This window comes from Sylvia atricapilla, chromosome 3 (assembly GCF_009819655.1).
Source record: "Sylvia atricapilla isolate bSylAtr1 chromosome 3, bSylAtr1.pri, whole genome shotgun sequence".
NCBI lineage: Eukaryota > Metazoa > Chordata > Aves > Passeriformes > Sylviidae > Sylvia > Sylvia atricapilla.
This window is the reverse complement of record NC_089142.1, coordinates 24,001,824-24,017,521: the sequence shown is the minus strand read 5'-3', so window position 1 is coordinate 24,017,521 and position 15,698 is coordinate 24,001,824. Positions and strand designations below refer to the sequence as shown.

Genomic DNA, 15,698 nt, shown 5'->3' with positions numbered 1-15,698 from the left:
AACTTGTCTCCTAAAACTCTCTCCTGAAACACAAAGATCTGTATAAGAATTCTAAGCTCTCAACAGTGAAATTAAAAAAAAAAAAAAAAAATCTGCATTTGTAACAAAACTGTCACAGAATATCTTACAGCTAAATGGTTATGGAGTCCTTCTAAGACATAAACTTCACATCCAGGACAGGATAAGCCAGTTGAATGCTCTGGCTGAGCACTGCAGATGAGAAGTGGATGTCATGCTGCTGCCCAAACACATCACCACACCTGTGATGCTTTTTGTAAGCACTAACCTGTAATCACTTATTATTGAGGAATTTTTTATGATACAGAGGCTCAGACAAACCAAGTGTGTCCCTTAGACTGCAGTTAGGTGCCTCAATCCCTTCACTTTTTACTATCACCCTTCACCGATACTTTCTTTGTCTTAGGAAAGGTGTGTAATCATTTGATGTGGGGATTTTTACAGATCTCACTATTAGCTGCCAAATTTCTTGCAGGCTTATAATAGTTATCCTCACATTAAGGCCATTAAAGCCATAGTTACAGAAATATCTGACAACATTTGAAACAGACTATTTCAGACTGTGAAACTCAAAAACTTACCTGAGAAATGGAAATCCACAGAATTTATTTTTTAACACCAAATAGAAAAATGTAATGAAAAAGCTTTTTTAACAAAGACATTACAGAATACTGGCATGCTGTACAAATGTAATTAACCCACTGAAATTTAAACTAGTTGTAGGTTATGTTCAAGGCACCTTTTTTATAAATAGTTTTTTTAATGCTCATTCTACATTCACACTAGTTTAACCATGTAAACAAGTCCATGAAAACTCAGAATAAGGTCACTTTCAAATCTCTATGCCAAATACTTCAGAAAAATATAATATTACACAGAGAATTCAAGAAAGTAAGATAGATCTTACTGCCCAAACAGTTCAATAGATGCTATGGGGTAAATTATTAACCTAAAAGAGGTTTCCAAAAATTAAAGATAAGTAACATGCAATGCATTAACATTTGTGTTTATAATTTGAAAGTGTACAGAAATGCTGAAAAAATACAATTTACTATTGCTAGTGCTATCATATTTTTGAAGGGCAAATCTTTGAAAACAGTATTATCTGCAGTTTAAAAACATCCCCCATCTTTTTTACCCCATGTTTATTAATCTTGCCATATGCTAAAATGTATTTTCTTCACAAGGAAAATGTATAAAATTAATCTTACAATATCAACACTATAAACAACTTCCTTGAGACATTTTCTGGACACCGAATTTCTGAAAAGATTTAAGTATAACAATTTTAGAATAATTATTTTTTAAAATATGTACATTCATTCCAATGTCCTAGACCCAAGAAGAAATCCAAGTAAATTCTACAGAAGTTAGCCATGTGTCTTTGTCCAGGTAAGACTACATCCAGCTTTGCCAGTCTTGCTGTATTTCAATATAACCAACAAAATTATGATGTTACTTGTTTTTGTGTAGTAAGTTCCCAAACTTTTGCATAAATCCTCTCAGCTTGTTTTCATTAGGCTGCAATGGGTGGTAAGCAGTTGAGTTGTAGGTGACCATGTGATTACTCCTGCCGTAATTATTCCCTAAGGTCTTGCTTTTGATATCTGATAGATGTGAACTGCTGTTGGCTGCATTTCCTGCAGGCTGGCTGGCATTTTCCATCTTACAGAATGGCTCAAAGCGACTATAAACACGCCTTTCACTCAAACGAGATCTCAGCTCTTCCTGATGCTTTGAGCCTGCCAGCTGTGGTGTCACTGAGCTTGCTCTTTGGAGAGCAAGAACAGGCACACTTTCAGAAGTAGCATTTGTGGAGATTTCCCTTGCATCTTGATACTGAATCTGTTCTGTATTAAATCTTGGAGTAGATGGATCTCCTGCAGTTTCTATGAACTTACTTTCAAGGGGACATAAGAGAGGACACTTTTTATTGCTCTCATCAGATGGAGGTTTTGGAGATTTTGGTGACTTCGGAGACTTTGGAGACTTTGTTGGACTCCCAGTGACATCTTCTTTACTTTTGTTCAAACTACCTTGAGAATTTGATGACGAATTTCTTTTTCTCCTTGGGGAAGAATCTGTTGGGGAAGATTTATTTTCAGAAATCTTTGGTTTTTGATTCTCATCTTCAGAAACCAACGTGTCAGAACTACTGCACATTCTGTAAAAGGCAGGACCTTTGTTTTTTGACAAGTTTTCCTTCTTGTCTGGTGTGAGATTAAGAAGTGACCGCAATTTCTGGGATCCTTTCTTCAGAAAACTTGGGGAACTCTTACTTTCTTTCTTCGATGTGCAATCCTTACTAGACTCCTCCCTGCTAGCTTCAGTGAGAGCTGCCATGGAGATTGCCTTGCTAGCAGTTGGGCTCTTTAGCTCTCCTTTCAGCTCCTTTTCCTCCTGTGGCAAGTGGTTGGTCACACTATGCAAACTTTTAGCACTCTTCAGCATGTCTTCTGGAAGTTTTGGACTAATTGGCTGCTTAAGTCTATGCCTAGTCAATGTGCTGTAAACATAATTGGATGCATGTTTGTTGGTACCAGGATCCAATATGGACTTGGAATTAAACATGGGAAAACTTCTCCTTTTGAGCATATTTTCATTTTGAAGGTTCTTCAAATTTTCTGCATGTTTGTCTGTACAGAGTGTTGTGTATAAATACAGTGATGAGTCACCAGCTGCATTTGAATTTACACCAGATTTTGTGTCATCTGAAATCTGAATTCTTTGGGCTTTTGGTGCATCTGATTTGAGAGGAAAGTTTGTGCTTAGCTCCTCTGAAATATTACCTGTTCCATTTTCCACACTTGGAGCATGGTTAGATGTCCCTTTAGGTGTTGCACTTCCCTCTGACCCAATTATAGTTGAATTTGAAGAACTTGCACAGCTGCTTACTTCCTGCTGTTCCGGTAAGGTTGGCTGGAACACCAGTGACGATCGCAAGCGAGAATGAGAGTACAGTGCATGAGCTTTAATATTTTCAGCTGTGTCATAGCCGTCATATCTGTCACCCAAGGCTGAGCCATTTGACTCTACTGGATAATCTGACTGATCATTCAAATATGACTTTATTCGCCAGTTACGCAGAAATGATTTTGTTGTGTGCTCAAGGGTTGGCATCCTCTGCTGCAGGTGGCGGATATGATTATCTGTCCCATTGAAAGACCTCCGTACAATTGAATTTCTCTCCGCAAGATTTACCTTTGGTCGTGAGAACTGATCAGCAAAACTTTGCTGGGGAATATTGTAGTTACTTGCATATCCTCCTCGTAATGAAGACACAATACTAAGGCTATCAGATGGCATTTTCCAAGTATTTGGTAGATTGTTTGCTCGGTTAACAGCTCTGTTGAGCAATAAGTAAGGTGTCCTTTCTGGCTTTTCCCCAGCATAACTATGCCTCTTCCAGTGCTCATTTTTTTCACTAGGTTGATACTGCTGGATTGGATTTTGAACATTAAAACCTGGATTAAATGGTTGCTTATTATAGGCTTGATTTCTCAAGCCATATTTATCTATTTCATTTACTGCGTATCTTCCACGAGATTTCCAAACAGGATCCATCTTGAGAACATTGTCTTGCCTACCAAAAAGGTTTCTTTGGCTAGAAACTGAAGCCAAGGAAGACACTGAATGCTGGTATGTATCATTATCCCACAGCGTCTTGCGACTGTTTACCCGCACTAATTCTGGAGCAAATGAGCTAGGAACAGAAGAACGAGCATACAGTGTCCTGAACTCTTCATCAAAGGATTCAACAAGCTGTCCTGTGATAACTTGAACCATACTGAGGTTGGTTTTTTCAAATGACCACATAAAGCTGAAAGAAGAACAAATGACCATTAGATACAGTACTTTTGAGCTAAAGTACTACACTAGTCTTTCTTGATAAGAAAGCTTTTACACAAACTTTGGATTTGTAAAAATATCTTCTAAATAAATAAGTCTAGGACATGATTCATGTAATTTGGACTCAGAAGGTCGAATGTAACACCAGTTAAATTCAGATGGAGGTTTTCCACTGATTACAGTGAGAGCAGGAATAAATCTATATAATTGACCTTATAAATGTATTCTAAAAAAGGATTCACAAATGTAGAACAGTAAAGTAAAAACACTTAATGGAAAAAAATCACTTCTACAATGTCTATGGCAGGACTAATCTATACCCACTGTATTAACTCCTCAGTAAGAGAATGTTACTGTGTGATTATGTTGTGAAAAAATACATTTGAAGCAACATGCAGGACTGCATGAGCAATTTTGAGAGTACTTCAATCTAAACATTTTCAAAAAGATGCATTTTCAGAATTTGAAAAAAGTTTACATTTTCTAATACACACACTGCATTGGGTAAGAAAATTTCTTTTAATAGCAATGATAATGCGTTGATAATGCTTTTTCTCTTTTCTGCTGTAAAACAGAACACATGCTCAAAGCTAAGTAGCTGCAATTAATTTACAGTGACAAAATAAGATTAAATAAATTAACATGTACATTAAGGATGCTGCAACAAGATTAATATCATGGAGTAAAAAACATACAATTTGTAGATTATAACAAAGAAAAAATTTGTTTTGAAATTCTACTTTCATAAAAAAAAAAAAAGAATTTATTTATTTGCATTTTTCATCTGGATGTTAGAAAACAGGTTAGTTTTGTTCACAAAAATAGCTTACTGACTAAGGGGTTTTTGCTGCTTTCGTATTTTTCAGTGTACTTATAGTGTACCAAGATTAAATCAAATTGTGCTGTGTAAGTTTTTTCCTATTAATTCTCACAATTAAGAATAATATATAATATTTTTAAAAACCCCTGAACTTTAAATTGAGTTCAGTGACAGAGTTCAGAAAGACTTGTTTTTCCTGTTACAAATCACTAGATTCTTTTACAAAGAAGGCCTAATTTCTACAGAAATTGATGATTCCAGCCTCTGTGGTGCAAGGTGTTCAAGCAGTGTTGTTTTTCCAATCGGAAAGAAAAAAACCTATCCTGTTCTCACAGACTATGACACTGTGTGTAGTTGTCAAAGCATGCAGGCTCTCCCTGCAGTCTCTTACCCTGAGTCATTTATGAACTTGTCACTTACCTCACTACCATTTACACGCGTCAGTCTGAATTTAGGGCTGGCTGAGTCTTGGAGGAAATAAAAGGTCAGATTTTCAAAAGCTTACAGTGGTAGAAATCTATGAAAGGCAGTGGCTGTGGATCTGGCACCCAGGCACTATGCTGGCAGAAACTAACTCACTTGGGCAAAGGAGAAAAGTGTAGCATGAAAAGAAGGAAAATATTTAATAATGTGAGTTAAGACTGTCTCTGCTTTAACTTAGGTTTTTTCCAGTTCTGCAAGGCTGTAAGTTCTTCCAGTCTGTTTTGCACACACACACAGTGGAAATAAAAAGGAAAACAGAACACAGAAACTTAACCAAACATAGAGAGAAACATGGGCAATTTTGAATTTGACCATCCTATATTAGAGAGCCACAGAATCAATCTCTAGTGTTAGCTTTAGAAGATTATAACATGGAGGAACTATCCAAGATAGCTTATGAAATAATTTTGACACTTCTCTGGAGTGAAGGGTAAACATTCACTCCAAACAAGAGTAATTCAGACACTGTAAGACAGATCAGGATTTTTTTTTTCTTTTTAGCAAACCTCCAGCTGTATCAAAACATTTATTTCTTATCTGTGAAATATGATCATTGGATTTCTTAGGCTAGTTAGAAATAAGTATCTATGAAAACTTCTTAAATTACAGAAAACATACTTAAATTTACACATGTGATTCCCTAGAGGAACTTTCACAAATGCAAAATCCCCAAATTTGTTATAGCAGCAGTACTGAGATGACAGGCTTGCTGTAGACACTTCAGTGATTGATCTTACCTGTAAGAACCATATATGACTTTCTTACAGTCAACAAGAATAAATTTTTGTTCCATTTTTCCATAGAATTTTGCTCCTGTTTTAGAATAGTAATCTTGTCCTTTCACTGTCCGCACCCTCATATTCTGAAAAAAAAATCAAAACATTTTATTTTGTCTACTATGTTCCATGTTTAGCATCCAGGGGCGTAAAATTCAGAGGAACAGTAGGAGAAAAGTTACATTATTGCATATTAATAAATTCTGCAGGGAATGAATTTCTGATCAAAGTTATTGCTGAGGCCACAGAAAATGAAATTCCACTTTTCCATAGCCACCACTTCAGAAAAGAGGCTCTGGCAGAAGATATCTGCAACAAGGGAAAGAGGTTTTGTACTGCAAAAAAAAAAAATCTTTCCATCAGCTGATGCACATGTTTACAATATTTCCAAGTATCTCAGCTAACCATAGAGAACACTTAAAAGAGCAGGATCGTTTTTATTTCAATTGAACAAGGCTGTTTTGTCTACAAATACATATACTCTATTCTGAGATGACCCACTAAATAATACCACTTGACACCAGAATCCCTTGCAGTTTCACTACCAATAACATTTATCTATCAGCTTTGCACCATGAGATCAATCACATTTTCAAATTCAGAGACACCAACACAACTTGCATAGGTAGTAAGAATTCAATAGAGCAGTTAATTTTGAATTCTATTAAGCTTTATGTTTTATTCATGGAAACTCAGTAAATAGCCCTTGAGAAACTTTCCACATCAGATCTCAAAAACGTGGTCAAATTTTATCCCAGACTACCGATGAAACAGATTCAACTAAGTCAGCATTTTGTGATTTTCCTCTCTCTACTGTCACTTGGTTTTTTATGCTCATGGAAATAGAAAATTTGAAAGAAGTTGTTACTACAACTTATGGACTGTATGATAATAATGATTTCCAAGAATTTCTTATGGGGATGTAGAAGAAAAGGTGCATTTAACAGAAATTATTATACAAAAGGTGCTTATTTATAGAAAAACTAAAATTTATATTCAATGCAAACCAACTTACAAGTATCTACCTCAAGTAACTATGACAAGTTACAAGATACATCTAACTATGACAAGCAGCTTGGAATATAACTATGAATGATTACAATATTTATTGTAGTTTCTAGCCTTGGAATAGTGGAATAGTTTTTCTAGCAACCTTAAGTTTTCCAGTGGGAGTAAAATCCATATTTTGCACTGGCAGTAAAAAACAAGAATCTACACAATTATTACATACTCTGTACATATGGAAAAGGTGGAATGTAAGACCTGTGGATAGACAGGAATGTGATGCTTCACAGGACTACTAGAAGGACAGGCTGCAGATCACAGCAGATGTGCTCTGTAAAGGTCAGCTATACGTGGAAGGGCTGTTCACAAAACAAATGGAAAAGACTGTGTACATGGTAAATCCAGCAAAATCAGGAGGATTAAATAGATAGGAAAGGATGGGATGGGATGGGATGGGATGGGATGGGATGGGATGGGATGGGATGGGATGGGATGGGAGAGGATTATTTAGATGGAAAGGATGTGCAGTAATCATCTAGTCAAATTAACTGACAAATTCAGGACTGACCAAAAGTTAAAGCAAATTATTAAGGGCGTTTTCCAAATGCCTCTCAAGCACTGACAGGCTTGGAGCATTGATCACTTCCCTAGGAAGCCTGTTCCAGTGTTTTAACATCTCACTCAGTAAAGAAATGCTTCCTGATGTCCACTCTGAATCTCCTGTGGTGGGCTGAACCATTCCCATGGATCCCGCCACTGGATACCAGGGGGAAGAGACCAGCATCTCCTTTAACCCCCATCCTCAGGAAGCTGTATAGATGTTCAAACTTACAAATTCATTTAAAATTCCAGACTGTAAAGTATGACTGAGTTTGCAATACAGTGACATAAGACTTCATTATCTATGGGAGGACTTCTAGATTTGCCTAAAACATATGAAGTTCTAGTAGATAGAGTTTGTAGGAGGTTTAAGGATAGTATCTATCACAGTCCAATAAACTTGATTTTTCCAAACAGGAAATTAAAAAAATTAGGAGAAAATATCCATGACATGAAAGCATGTTTCCAAATAACATATGCATTCTAAATCAGTGTATATTTCAGTGTCGGTATCTTGAAACTTTTATCAAATGAAAAATCAAACCACAGAAGCAAGAGTTACACTTAAAAGCTGCTGAGTTGGAGAATTAGAGTTTAACTCAAGCTATCAAAGTTCTTTAAATTCCTTTCACCATTAGATGAGATTTTGCTTTTCATTTTTGTCGAGCTTTGAACACAAACTCAACTCAGTTAAAATGTACAAAGACAGCATTTAAGAACTTTTGTTTGTGAGCTGTATGTCTAGCAAATATAAAATATGTCTGGCAAACATAAAATATAAAGTTATCTCTTAATTAGATAAATAAAAGCAGTATTATTTACAAGTGCTGTAAAATTTAAAAAGGTAAAAAATTTAAAAGCAAAAATACAGGTAGATACTTAGGTTTATTTTCAGAAACAGCTACAAAACAATTAATAACAACCCAATTTGCATTACTGAATGCCAGGTTAACATAAATTTGCATCTCTAGCTGCTAATTACCTTTGCCAATCTAATGTTCTATCTTTAAGTTTTCTGCATTCCAACTAGAAATTTTCTTATTGATGTAGGTCGATTTTTGTGGTTTTCCAAAGTGATTTTGTTGAAATTTGAACAAGTCTACTGAAGAAAATAATTTTTTCACTAGCAGCTATTCAAGCTTTACCTAATTACATTAAAAGCTTCTATTTGAAAGATAAACACAATAGAAATAGTAATTCCTGAAAAAGAAGAAAATACTGAAATTTATCTTTTCTAAAGATAACTATAATAGTAACCCCTTATTTTAATAAAATCTTGTGAATTAGTAATGAAATTTGCATTTACTTTAATGACTGTTTTACCCAGTTCTATACACCTCATAATTATATGTGTATTTCAGACTTATATTTAATTATATTTAATCATATTTATGTCATTATAATTTGAAAAAGGTAACTTGAGAGCAGCTTATACCTTTTCAAGTACCCATAAGAAGTAATGTTGGCCTAAAGACATACCAGTTGAACACATTAAATCTTACTTAGATAAGGTCTGATCAGTATTGGACAGAATATCATTTGGGAATCAATGCTGGAGGCACAACCAAGTCTAATGGTTTGCAAATTACCATACTACACACACACACACACAAAAAAAAAGCTTTGCCTTAAGTACACATCAACTGAAATATAACTTTAAATCGGCATAAATTTAAATAGGAATAAAATTAAATTAAATTGCTGAGGGTGTTTAAAAAAATTATAACCACTGTAGTCACCCTGTTCTCCTTTTTGGTTACTTTCTCTTCAGTATTTTTTCCTCCTGTAGCTTTTCCATCCCTATTCCCTGATTCTGAACTCTTTTCCTACCTTGGTAGGTCATCCATTACCAGATTGGAACATGACAAGTGAGATCATGCTCACCTTTCTCACATAACTTCCTTTTCCTGCACAGTTCACCCAGCATTCTTCACCAGATTCAAACCCTCTAATTAAGGTGCCAGGAATGCACACTTTTATTAATCACCCCAAATCCCAAATCACTCAAACCCATATTTGAGGATATAGAGCAACAGTGCATTCCACTTGGGATTAGAAGCAGTAAACATACACATAATGAATTACCAGCCCCATCTGGTATGAAATGCTGGGCTTCACTCTCCTGCCTGGTTTCATCCTCAGGCTAAAGGACTCTCCTAACAGCAGTGTGCTGCCACACATCACAGCATCACTGTGGGTAAAGCAATTGTTCATTTATGAATGGAGAGTTTTGAAGCCAGAGGATCTTCTCTCTTGTCCAAGAGTTTATAGGACCCTCAGGAACATTTAAAATATCCAGTGGCTGCAATTTAAGGATAGCCATCAGTGCTATCCAGTTAATGACACCCAATGCTGAACAAGAAACAAGTTCTAACCTCTTTTTATGTACATTTTATGTACATTTTCATTCCAGAGAGAGCCTGATAATTCATACTGCCACATGCCACCATGATTTGAAACTCTGAAGTATTATTCACCACTACACATTTATTTTCTCTAGTAAAATATCTCCATTACAATAGCTAAGTAGAGTGAGTATATTGCTCTCAAATATTTCACTCAGCACGTTTTATTTGTAAGCACTGCTTTTATCAGTGTTCAATTGCTTGCCCTGTACTTGCTGTCAAGAATATGCACAAAGAAGAAAATGGATGTCTACCTAATATTTAGCCTAACAGTTTTAAAGGAAAAATAGTCATATTTCTCATATTGCTCCTCATTCCTAAAATTATTTATTATCCTGTGCCTCTCATCTCTAGTAAGACAAAATAGGTCATAGAATGATAGAAATAGAATATCAGATTGGAAAGGACCTCAAGGAACCTCTGATTCTACTATTCTTTGCAAAAGTACAGTCTGGTCAAGGTGGCCCAGAGCACCTACCCACTTGAGTCTTAGAAGTGTCCAGTGTTGATAAATCCACCACTACTTTGAGAAAATTATTTCAATGGCTGATTGTTCTCATTGTGACAAGAGTTTCCTTTTGGAATCTCTCCAGGAGTAATTTGTTCCCAAGACGGTTCATTCTTTCCATGTGACTCCTTGTAAAAAATGAGTCTCTATCCTCTCTGTAGCCTCTCTTTCCATTCTAGAACACTGTGATAAGGTCTCCCTTTCTCTTCTCCAAGCTGAAAAACTCAGTTATCTCAGCCTTTCCTCATAAGGCAGCTTCCCAGTCCTTGGATCATCTTTGTGGCCCTTCTCTGGACCTTCTCCAGACTGTCTACATCTTTTTTTAAGTAGTGGGGATGAAAATTGATCACACTGTTCCAAATGTGGCTGAGTAGAGTGGGACAATGACTTGTTTATCTCTGCTGGTGATGCCCTTGCTGATACAGCCCAGCACATTGTTGGCTTTCCTTGCAGGAGCAGCACACTGCTTGCTCCCATTGAGCTTGTTATTGGCAGAACCCCAGCTGGTTATATCCCAGTCTGTGCTGCATTCCTGGATTATGCTTCCCCAGGTGCAAGACTTTACACTTGTCCTCACTGAATTTCGTAAGTTGTGGGCTTGTTAACCCACTCTTACAGCAAACCCACGTCCTCCTGCAGGGTGGCTCTCTCTTCCAAAGTGCCTACTTATTCACTCCATCTGGCAATACCACCTGGTATTGCCAGCAAACTTTGTCAGGGTACACTTGATCCTCTCATCCAGATCACTTATGAGGCTATTAAACAGCACTGGGCTCACAGCTGATCCCTGGATGACTCCACTTGTGACAGACTGTCAGTTTAAAAAAAGCTATTTACCATATCTGTGCTGTACAAATGCCAAGCAGTTTTCAAGTTCGCTTCTATTCTGACTTTGAATATCAATCAATGACCACTCAAGACTTGACTGGAGTTTGGTCCTCATCACAGAAGTTTGCTCACAGATACAACATCATCCTGTGAGTGGCTATTCAATAACTAAATTTGCCTTAGATTTGGAAGTACTGGAAAACTTTTTGATGATTTTGGTAACACTGGTGAGAAAAAACAGGCTGCAAGCAGGTCTCAGGGGCAGCTCCTACTGTGTATTTAAACACGCATATCTGGGATTACACATCACAGAAGCAAAGTAAAATCAATTAGTGGTTTTATTTTCTCTTTCCTGCAATTTATTAAAATGAGAGGATTATCAGGTAATAAACAGGTCCAGCCAAATTGCTTTCAATATCCTCCTGTAGCAAAATGATTATTCATTATTAGCAGAAGAGTAAAAAAGAGGTTTCTCTAAAGAACAGAATCTCCACCATGTCTCGCGTTGTATCAAATCAAATACCTGTAAGTAGCAGAAAAAAGTAGTAAAAAATTTGCCTATTAGTTTTTCAAAAATCACCTGGAAAAAAAAAAATTAATCTGTAGCAACTCTTAACCTTTCTATGCAAAGGAATTGCTGACCAAGCAAGTCAGACCAGTGACAAAGTCAATCAAAGAAGCTTAGACAGAGAAAAAAAAAAAAAAAAGAAATACATTAATTACTGAGGACAAATGCAGTACAGTCAGAAAACTAATGAAACTGGAAAAGAGAAATGGGGAAGTACATGAAAGAAATTACATGAGTTCTACTGATGGATGTGATGTCAAGATGAGTATTAGGTAAAAAACAACCTACATGAAAAGATACTGCAGAAAAGACTAAAAATAATCCTAGTAACCCTCTGACTTCATAGTTTCCTACACGGAATTCACAAAATAACTATAGAATATATGGTCCATCTATTTTTTTCAGTTATATGTTTCAATAAAGAAAGGAAACAAGCCCTGAATTTGGAGTCAGAGTATAAATGAGACAAACTGTCTAAACAGACATTTAATGAAGATTTATGAACAAAATCCTCTTTCTTTTCCAAACAGAAGACTATTTTGTTGTAAATCTGAATTAAAAAATACAGTTTTGTTCATCACTGCATCTCGGATTTTTTACTGATTCAGAGGGAGAGAAAAAGAGACAGAGATGTTGAGTCTGAAAGCTCAGCAGAAAACTCATCATGAGTGTATGAAGAAGACAAGACTGAACCAAAGAAGCAAGACTGAACCAAATCATGCAACAACAGACAATAACAAGACCAATGCTGCTGGTGCTACATCTTCGGATAAAGAAATTGACCCATACAACTCTGTTCTCTTCTTGCCTTCACTGAACAGAAGTGCAAGACCAGGAGCCAAAAGCACAGTAAGTTGAAGATGTTTATTTTTTTTCTGAACCTTGAGTGATGTGAAAAAGGGAAAGGGAGAAAACATCTTCAAAATATTGGCTGTTCTTTCATAGTCACCTGCATTTCCCTTTTATCCTCTAAAAAGGCACAGGAGTTAATGCAAGAGTAATAAACTTAGAGCTATTCTCAGTGCAACAGTCACTGGGAGTAGCCCATGGATGAGAAGACCATTAATTTGAACAGCTTTATTACAAGCTAAACTGGAAACTCAGCACACAACAGGATTGCTGCTTAGCTCTTTGGCACACAGTTTTTTATTTTCTGATAAAACTCAAATTATTTTAAGTTAACCTTGCAGAGTAAAGATGTATTTTATTTCTCACACCAAAACCCAGAAATGTATAAAACACCATGTCACTGAAGAGTCTACAAACAAACCTCTCCAATCCACACTAAAGCATACAAAATCCACTCTAATCTATATATATTAATTATTTTAACCACAGCATAAATACCTAGAAGTCTATAAAACAGTCTTAAAAAGATAACCTTGAACCCAAAGAAGGTAAGCTTTTGAAACAGCTGTGGATATACATTGCATGGAACTAATTTGAAAATGCATATAGCATTTTTGAGACATCACTTGAAAGGCATGGTCCTAATTTTTTTTATTTTGGAAGGACAAAACTCATTCCATATATAGACATAGACCGTTTCTGGCAATCTCTATGGCACAATTAACCCAAGCAATCACCAGAGGGTGGTATCTAAAGCTCTAGAGTATGGAAGTATTGCCAAATACTGACTTCATGAAGGCAATCACTACCAGTGTTTATAAAACACATGGTTTTGGTGGTTTTTTTCTAGAAGTTCCCACAGCTCTGTGTATTAGGACACCAGAGATCAATTCCACACTCATAAGCAAGAAACAAGCATGGAAAGTAGAGTGGGAATACTTCTGCAGATACTTCACCACTCCAGAGCAAAAATGGGTATAAAAAAGAGTTTGCTCTAAACATCTACCAAAAATCCCTCTTTATCCTCACAAATACACCACATCTGAATCCGATTCCTGAACTGGGTTCTTAAAATAGGTGCTGCTTAAAAGAGCTTTTATAATACTTTTGGCTGGCATAAACACAGCTTAACTAGTTACAGAGGCAAGGAATTTCAAATGGGACTATGAGCTAAGACAGTCCTCAGAACTCTGCAAGGAGACTCTGACAACATCCTTGGAACTTCTTTAACACTGTTAATAGCAGAGTAAATCTAGAGGTATTTATGAAGCACATATGTCAGTTCAGTGCAGCTCATGGTTTATATTCTAACCCCTGATGAACATCTGGGCAGTGCAGAACATCTCGTGAAAATGTAAGCACCATCTTGTTATCTCTTTTACAGGATAAAATTACATATTTAATGTGTAAAAGCAATTGGATAAAGCACAGACATGAAAATATGGATTTTCAGGAAAACACTAACAAAATAGAATCTCAGGCCTCCTAAAGTATTTTAATCCATAACCTTAAAGAAGAAATCATAAAATGAAGTACACAACTTATTAATTTATCTAAGTTTTATAACTTTATTTGCAGGCAACTACAAGAGAAAGAGAAAAAAAAAAAGCTTGGTTTTTCAAACATGCAACATTCCTAAATACACAATAATAGAAAATTCTCTTATAAATTATATATGAAAATTATTTCATTCGATGAAATTCTCTTGTTTTGACACTTGAAAAATATGCTTTTAAAAGAAATACACCTGTAGAGAAACTTCTGCTTAGACTGTATCTATTTACGCCTGGTTGCTAATTTGAAAAACCAGTATTCAATAACCACTTTTTCAATAATAGTCACTTTTCAGTGGGCTGTGGAGGAGAAAGTAGTGAATGTTCATTAAAAGGAAAACAGGATGCCTTACCCTGAGCCTCTGAACTTGACAGCCTTGTTTCTCTGTCATCTTCAGAAAGTGACTGAAGTTCGATTCATCAAGCAGGATATAAACTGCAATCCCTCTAGCAGATGCCTCCACAATTTCTCTAAAAATATCCACATCTGTAAACATATCCATAACAATGGCAATGACCTGAATCAAACAGGAAAGACACAAATTATTGTATTGTATAAACTCATATACAGAATTCTTCACTGAATCCTGTGCTAATACGCTAATATTTTTTAAACATTAAAATGTTCTATATTCTATGCTGTTCCACTTAAACTGAAGGCTTTCAAGACCACTGATCTTCTTTTCAAGAAATCAAGTGATCATCTGTGTGACATTCATCACAACTACCAAAGTCCAGCAAATGTCGTGTTGTGGGTTGTCTTGGTTTTGTCTGGAATTAAGTTGACTGTTCCTAACAGACAGTGCCATACTGTGGTTGGGGTTTAGCATAAAAATAATGTTAATAACAAACTGATGTTAATAAGAACTGTCTTGTTGCTTAGTAGTTACTCCAAGTGAAGGACTTTCCAGTCCTTCACATCTGCCAGTGAGCAGATGCATAAGAAATTGGGAGGAAGCACAATTAGGAAAGCTGACCCAAACTGGCAAAAAGGATATTCCATCCTGCAGCATGTCATGGTCAGTGTACAAACTGAGGGGAGTTGGCTGGGAGGGGCCAACTGCTGTTCAGGGATGGGCTGGGCATTAGTCCATGAGTGGTGAGCAATTGTATTGTGCATCACTTGTCTTTCTTGGGTTTTATTTTCTCTCTCTTTCTCTCTCCCTCCTTTTACTTACAATTATTATTATAACTACCAATAGTATACTTATACTTCACTTTGCTTCAATTATTAAACTGTTCTTATCTCAACCCACAAGGGTTTACTTCTTTCCAGTTTTCTCCTCCATCCCACTAAGGGGTGAAAGAGCAAGTGGTTGTTTGGAACTTTATTGCTGGCTGGGGTTAAACCATGACACGGGTGTGTGTAGTGACTGGTTTTACAAGGAAAATGAAACCAAATAAAAGAAAGGGAGGGAAAACAGCAATACAAATGA

General features: G+C 36.2%; 1 protein-coding gene across 1 annotated transcript in view; it reads right to left on the bottom strand.

The window, feature by feature from the left end:
- Positions 1 to 387: 387 nt before the first annotated feature.
- The window catches only part of FAM83B (family with sequence similarity 83 member B), a 45,308-nt gene continuing 29,997 nt past the window's right edge, over positions 388 to 15,698 (bottom strand). Inside the window, exons 2-4 of the mRNA XM_066314954.1 lie at positions 14,616 to 14,780; positions 5,908 to 6,032; positions 388 to 3,838 (exon numbers count right to left, since the gene is read on the bottom strand). Of these exons, the coding sequence (XP_066171051.1) occupies positions 1,474 to 3,838; positions 5,908 to 6,032; positions 14,616 to 14,780 (2,655 nt within the window). The 3' untranslated portion in view covers positions 388 to 1,473. The remainder of the gene's footprint in view (positions 3,839 to 5,907; positions 6,033 to 14,615; positions 14,781 to 15,698) is intronic.